Here is a 7,798-nt window from a genome sequence, read left to right as displayed (position 1 = left end):
GGTAGGGGGTACAGGGATGAATCGAACACACCGGAATGAGAGAGATCCGAGGGCTGTATAGGTATGGGACTATACAGTTTAAGGTAACATAAAAGAATTAGTTGAGCTACTCATAGCAACAAGGTGCACCTACCTTTTTGGTTGACTATCCCGAGAGAACTCCAAAGTTAAGCGTGCTGGCTCTGGAACAATCTCAGGATGGGTGACCTACTGAGAAGTGTCTCGATATGCGTGCGAGTGAGGACAAAACACGCTGAAAGGTCTCGAGTTGCTGTGTGAGAGCAGTTTCGATAATTCGTACCGGCCTCGGGTCGTTACAGATGGTATCAGAGCCGGTACTCTCCCAGTACGGTGTGGTTCGAGGACGAACCAGGCAGAAGCTGATGGGCCTGTGACAACCCAGAGTACCGTAGGAGGGCGGGGAGTGATCGCCGGTGCAGAGGCACGGACAAGGGGCGGCTCCTGACGAGCTTCTGGGTAGGGGGTACAGGGATGAATCGAACACACCGGAATGAGAAAGATTCGAGGGCTGTATAGGTATGGGACTATACGGTCTAAGATAACATAAAAGAATTAGTTGAGCTAGTCATAGCAACAAGGTGCACCTACCTTTTTGGTTGACTATCTCGAGAAAACTCCAAAGTTAAGCGTGCTGGCTCTGGAGCAATCTCATGATGGGTGACCTACTGGGAAGTGTCTCGTATGCGTGCGAGTGAGGACAAAACACGCTGAAAGGTCTCGAGTTGCTGTGTGAGGGCAGTTTCGACAATTCGTACCGGCCTCGGGTCGTTACACATATCCCCTCGGGAGAGATTCTGCTAGTGACGGGTGTGTTACGCGGGATCCCTCTAGTACTCTGTGGGAGGAATCTCTCATCTGACCTGATTATAATACCTATTCAGGGGTATGATTTGATATTGGGAATGAATTGGTTGACCGTGCATCAGGCACACATTGACTACCGTCGGCGAGTTATTCAGTTCACAGATGCGGCAGAGAAGTTTGAGTTTTTAGGGGATAGAGCACGGAATCCTTTCCCGATTATATCAGCATTTCGGGCCAGCCGGATGATCAGGAAGGGGGATGAAGCATTTCTCATGGTAGTGACTGCCACGAAGGAGTCTGAGGTGAGGTTAGATGAGACCCCTGTGGTTCGGGAATTTCCCGACATCTTTCCGGAGGATTTGCCTGGATTGCCACCGAAGAGAGAGGTAGACTTCTGTATTGATGTTATTCCAGGTACGGAACCAGTATCTAAGACCCCATACCGGATGGCTCCAATAGAGATGGTGGAATTGAAGAAGCAGTTGAATGAGTTGATGGAGAAGGGATTCATTCAGCCGAGTGTTTCACCTTGAGGAGCACCCGTGCTATTCGTCAAGAAGAAAGACGGTAGCATGCGCTTATGTATCGACTATCGAGGATTTAACCAGGTAACCATTAAGAATCGGTACCCATTACCGAGGATTGATGAGTTACTGGATCAGTTACAGGGAGCACAGTGGTTCTCGAAGATCGATTTGCGCTCGGGATACCATCAGATCTTTGTGAAAGCCGAGGATGTACAGAAGACGGCTTTCCGTATACGGTATGAACATTTCGAGTTCGTCGTTATGCCTTTTGGATTGACGAACGCTCCTGCAATGTTTATGCAGTTTATGAATCGTGTATTTATGGATTACCTCGACGAGTTTGTCATCATCTTCGTCGATGACATTTTGATCTACTCACCGCATCGACGCAGCCATGAGAAACACTTGCGTATGGTTTTGCAGCGCTTGAGGGAACATAAGTTGTATGCGAAGTTCAGCAAGTGTGCTTTCTGGTTGCAGGAAGTTGGATTTGTGGGCCACGTGATTTCGGCTCAAGGTATACAGGTAGATCCGGTGAAGATTGAAGCAATGATGGAGTGGAAGACCCCTACCAATGCCACTGAGATCCGCGGTTTCTTGGGATTGGCAGAGTATTACAGGAGATTCGTCGAGGGTTTCGCCAAGTTGGCGAAACCGATGACGAAGTTGACGGGGAAGAATGTGCGGTTTGACTGGACTCCAGAGTGTGAAGCGAGCTTTGTGGAGCTCAAGAGACGACTCACGATCGCACCCATCTTGGCGTTACCACATCCAGGTATTCTTTACGAGGTTTATACTGATGCGTCGAGACAAGGTTTGGGTTGCGTATTGATGCAGGAAGGACATGTGAATGCATACGCATCCCGACAACTAAGGAAACATGAGGAGAACTATCTGATGCATGATTTGGAACTAGCAGCAGTGGTACATGCATTGAAGATTTGGAGATCCTACGGGGAGAAGGTTAAGCTTAATACTGACCACAAAAGCTTAACCTATGTGATATCGCAGAAAGATCTGAATCTTCGACAGCGTAGATGGATTGAGTTGATAGTTTACTACGATTTGGAGATTGCCTATCATCTGGGCAAGGCGAACGTAGTCGCGGGTGCCTTGAGCCGGAAGAAGATCCTATCAGCTATTCAGGTACTCTCATCTTCGCAGGAGAACATAGTTGAGTTATCAGCTATGTTAGGACATATGGAGATTGAGGAGGATCATGACTTGGGTTTGAGGAGACGAGTGATAGCAGGACAGAGTCATGATCCGGATCTGCAGAAGATTATCGATGAGATTAGCAGATATGGTGAGAAGGGATATCAAATGGATGAGGAGCATGCTTTGCGATTTCATCACCGACTTTGTGTACCGGCAGATCACGAGTTGATCATGAGTTGAGACAGGACATCTTGCGAGAGGCTCATCAGTCTCAATTGGCTATACATCCGGGAGCCAACAAGATGTATCAGGGTTTGAGACAGTGGTACACATGGCCAGGTATCAAGAGAGATGTCGCAGAGTTCGTAGCACATTGCTTGATCTGTCAGCATGAGAAGGCAGAGCGACAGATGCCCAGTGGGAAGTTACAGCCATTGGAGGTTCTGGAATGGAAGTGGGACTCGATTGCGATGGATTTTGTTGTTGGATTACCGACAACCCCAACGAAGAAGAATGCTATTTGGGTGGTCGTCGACCGATTGACGAAGTCCGCACATTTCATTCCGATCAGATAAGAGTATACGGTGGAGAAGCTGACATAGATATACATCGATGAGATTGTCCGCTTGCATGGGGTTCCGAGTGAGATCATTTCAGATCGTGATCCTCGGTTTACCGCGCGACTGTGGGGCGCCATTCAGAGCGCGATGGGAACTCAGCTGAGGATGAGTACTGCTTATCATCCTCAGACAGACGGACAATCGGAGCGAACCATCCAGATGCTCGAGGACATGTTGAGAGCGTGCATTCTGGAGTAGAGAGTTCCTTGGGATAGGTACCTGACGTTGTGCGAGTTTGCGTACAACAACAGCTACCACGCCAGCATAGGTATGCCACCTTACGAGGCCTTATATGGACGGCCTTGTAAGACGCCTTTGTATTGGACGGAGATCGGAGAGCGACGTATCTTTGGACCTGAGATTGTGAGATGACAGAAGTTATCCGCAAGATCAAGGTCAATCTGAAGGTCGCACAGGATCGCCAGAAGTCTTATGCGGATCAGAGGAGGAGAGACTTTACAGTAGAGGTGGGCGATCTTGTATTTCTCCGAGTGCATGCGATTAGAGGGCATACACGGTTTGGGAAGACAAGGAAGCTCAAGTCGCGCTACGTTGGACCATATCCTGTGATTGCGAAGGTTGGAGTCGTAGCATATCGATTGGAGTTACCCCCAGAACTCGGCCACATTCACGATGTATTCCACGTATCCATGTTACGGAAGTACATCGCGGATCCTTCGCATGTATTACGACCACAAGAGATTGAGTTAACCAGTGATGTCAGAATCCTCGATCAACCACTTCAGATTGCGGAACAAGAAGATTCCTTTGGTCAAAGTCGTCTGGAGAAGCCAGGGAGTCTCGGACATGACATGGGAGCCAGAGCAGGAGATACGCGACCATTACCCACATCTTTTTGGTACGTGTGACAACCCAGAGTACCGTAGGAGGGCGGGGAGTGATCGCCAGTGCAGAGACACGGACAAGGGGCGGCTCCTGACGAGCTTCTGGGTAGGGGGTACAGGGATGAATCGAACACACCGGAATGAGAGAGATCCGAGGGCTGTATAGGTATGGGACTATACGGTCTAAGATAACATAAAAGAATTAGTTGAGCTACTCATAGCAACAAGGTGCACCTACCTTTTTGGTTGACTATCCCGAGAGAACTCCAAAGTTAAGCGTGCTGACTCTGGAGCAATTTCAGGATGAGTGACCTACTGGGAAGTATCTCGGTATGCGTGCGAGTGAGGACAAAACACGCTGAAAGGTCTCGGGTTGCTGTATGAGGGCAGTTTCGACAATTCGTAGCGGCCTCGGGTCGTTACAGATGGTATCAGAGCCGGTACTCACCCGATGGTTGCATTGTTGAGATCTCCTCTTTATGATCTCTGACCCGGGTCGGACTTCATATTGAGGAGACATGATTGTGATTCATTGCCCACGGGCAGAGTTTGGAGCCGATGATACACGTGATAGTCTTGAGTGATTCGGCTATCACGGGGTTGAGGAAATCCTACGGTTACACTGTAACCGCGCCTACGTTCCACTAACTATGGAACGAGATCTGGATTGAGTGATTTTCCCGGCAGAGACTTGCAATACATTTACCTGTGACTCGGGATTGAGCGATTTTCCTGACGAGGTTATGCGAAGGAACTCAGAAAGACCTGAGCTCGGGTCCAATGAGTTTCTCCATGGCGGACGGCCGGCGAGAGGTTGTCAGTTGTGTACTGACTTTGCTCGACATAGTCGGTGGTGGCCTGGAGGAGGCACCTGGCGCTTTGGTATCGAGAGGTGACATCGATGTCAGAGGGGATGGTTGATGTATCATGTTTTATGGAGTAGGGATTTGGATGACGTGTTTTATTGTTCCGGCGATTGCCGAGGAGAGCGGGGGATGTGCGTTGCACATGGAGCGTCCTTACTCACGTGTGTGATGCACACGTGGAGATGATTTGACGGTACGGTTATTACTGAGAGACCCGATGGGTCGAGTTATGACTTGTGTCCTGGACTGGTGAGACCAGATACTTGCGGTATCCTATGTGTGCGATGCACATAGAGATGATTTAACGGTTATGTCCGATGACTTGTCATTTGGACTGAGTGTGTGTGATAAATGAATTATATGTGCGATTGAGTGAGCGATGTTTGATGGCATGGAATGTGTGTATATATACGCATACACTTATATGTACTGTGTGTATAATATTGCTTGTGTTTGGCCATTTGCAATTTGAGTATGATCTTCGGGTCTAACCCGAAGTACTCACTAAGCACGTAGCTTATGGACGTTGTTATGCAACGTTTCAGGCACGAAGCAGTATTGGCAGCAGCAGGACGAGGGTGCTGGTGACGCGTGAGGAGATATCTGGATCATGTACTTTTCTTTCTTTGGACTTATGTTGGTTTGTACGGGCGGTGACTTGACCTTGTATTATATTATAGTTACCGTCCTTATGTTGGTGTGTATACTACTGTACGTGGGTTTGTAAACATATACTTGTTTTTCTGCTGCGTGTGTAATAAAATAATTATTTTTAAATTCCCGCTATTTTATTATATGTTTGAGCGTCCATGTGGCACAACTCGTGAGCGAGAGACGGGTTATGGGTGTCACACATGGCGTGAGACTTTATTCCGGAAAGCCGGGATAAGGTTAAGCGTATGATTGTAGTTGGGTTGAGGTGATATCACGATGATTGCACTGTCTGAGATCTCCTCTTTGTGATCTCCGACCCGGGTCGGGTTTCATATTGAGGAGGTATGATTGTGATTGGTTGTCTACGGGCAGAGCTTGGAGCCGATGATACACGGGATAGTCTTGAGTGATTCGGCTATCACGGGGTTGAGGAAATCCTACGCTTACTCAGAACCGCGCCAATGTTCCACTAGCTATGGAGCGGGTTCGGGATTGAGTGATTCTCCAGGCAGAGACGGGCAATACATTTATCCGTGACTCGGGATTGAGCGATTCTTCCGATGAGGTTATGCGGAAAGACTCAGAAAGACCTGACTCGGGTCTAATGATCTTTTCCGTGGCGGGCGACCGACGAGTGGTTGTCAGTTGTGTACTAACTTCGCTCGACATAGTCGGTGGTGGCCTGGAGGAGGCACCTGGCGCTCTGTATCGAGAGGTGACATCGATATCAGAGGGGATGGTTGATGTGATATATTTTTATGGAGTGGGGCACTGGGTTGATGTGTTTTTATTATTCCGGCGTGGCCTAGGAGAGCGAGGGATGTGCGTTGCACATGGAGAGTCCTTACCCATGTGTGTGATGCACACGTGGAGATGATTTGATGGGACTGACATTACTGATAGACCCGATGGGTCGAGCTATGACTGGTATATGTGTCCTGGACTGGTGCTACCAGATCTGTGCGGTGTCCTATGTGTATAATGCACATAGAGAGGATTTGACAGTTATGTCCGATGACTTGTCATTCGGACTGAGTGTGCTTGATAAATGTGTACTTGTGCAATTGAGTGAACTTGGTTTGATGGCATGCGGTGTGTATATATGTTATACGCCTATATCTAGTGTGTGTATAATATTGGTTGTGCTTGGTCATTTGCAATTTGAGTATGATCTTCGGGTTTAACCCGAAGTAATCACTAAGCATGTAGCTTATGGACGTTGTTATACAACGTTTCAGGCTCGGAGCAGCTTTGGCAGCGGCAGGACGAGGGTACTGGTGACGCGTGAGGAGTTTTCTGGATCATGTACCTTTTTTTTCTTGTACTTATGTTGGTTTGTTACCGATGGTGACTTGACCTTGTTTCATATCATGTTTACCGTCTTTGTATTATGGTGTGTATACTACTGTATGTGGGTTTGTGTTATGTAAACCTATTTCCGCTGTGTATATATAATATAAAATGTTTTTAAAAATTACCGCTATTTTAATATGTGGTTTGAGCGTCCATGTGGCGCAACTCGTGAGCGAGACACGGGTTACGGGCGTCACAATCCAACTACTCCAAGTTAAATTTCTGATATCATATAACATTAATATATATACATATATAAATGTTTATTTACATATAAATATTTATATATTAATATGCACATACATATATACAGAGTCAGCACGTTTAACTTTAGAGTTCTCTCGAGATAGTCAACCGAAAAAGTAGGTACACCTAATTGCTATGAGTGGCCCAACTAATCTTTTTTTATGTTATCTTAGACCATAAAGTCTCATTTTTTATCTCGGATCTCTCTCATTAGGGTGCGTTCGATTCATCCTGTATCCCTTTGGCCTTAGTGGTACTCGGGGAGTTGTTCCTTGATCGTTCCATCGCATTGGCGAACACTCTCAACCCTCATCATAGCTCGGAATACTATAGGTCCACCAACATCCGCATGGTTCATCCTCGAACCACACTGTATTGGGAGAGTATCATCTCTGGTACCATCTATAACGACCGCGGCCGCTACGAACCGTTGAAACTGCCTCACATAACAATACGAGACCTTCCAACGTGTTTTGTCCTTACTTACATGCATACCGAGACACTTTCCAGTAGGTCACCCATCCTAAGATTGCTCCAGAGTCAGCAGTTCTCTAGGGATAATCAGCCGAAAAGGTAGGTGCACATTGTTGTTATGAGTAGCCCAAATAATCATTTTTATGTTATCTTAAACCATATAGTCCCATACCTATATAGTTATCGGATCTCTCTCATTCGGGTGCTTTCGATATATATATATATATATA

The 7,798-nt window shown here is 47.0% G+C and overlaps 1 protein-coding gene across 1 annotated transcript; it reads left to right on the top strand.

Annotated features, from left to right (window-relative positions):
• Window positions 1-3,498: 3,498 nt before the first annotated feature.
• On the top strand, window positions 3,499-3,999 carry LOC109116984. Its single transcript, XM_019203363.1, has one exon. It carries the CDS (start codon window positions 3,499-3,501, stop codon window positions 3,997-3,999), a length of 501 nt encoding a protein of 166 aa, XP_019058908.1.
• The last annotated feature ends 3,799 nt before the right edge of the window (window positions 4,000-7,798 follow it).

The sequence above is a fragment of the Tarenaya hassleriana genome, unplaced genomic scaffold (assembly GCF_000463585.1).
Source record: "Tarenaya hassleriana unplaced genomic scaffold, ASM46358v1 Cleome32, whole genome shotgun sequence".
In the NCBI taxonomy this organism is placed as follows: Eukaryota; Viridiplantae; Streptophyta; class Magnoliopsida; order Brassicales; family Cleomaceae; genus Tarenaya; species Tarenaya hassleriana.
Note: the sequence above shows the minus strand (reverse complement) of the source record. Positions and strands in the feature narration are given on the sequence as shown.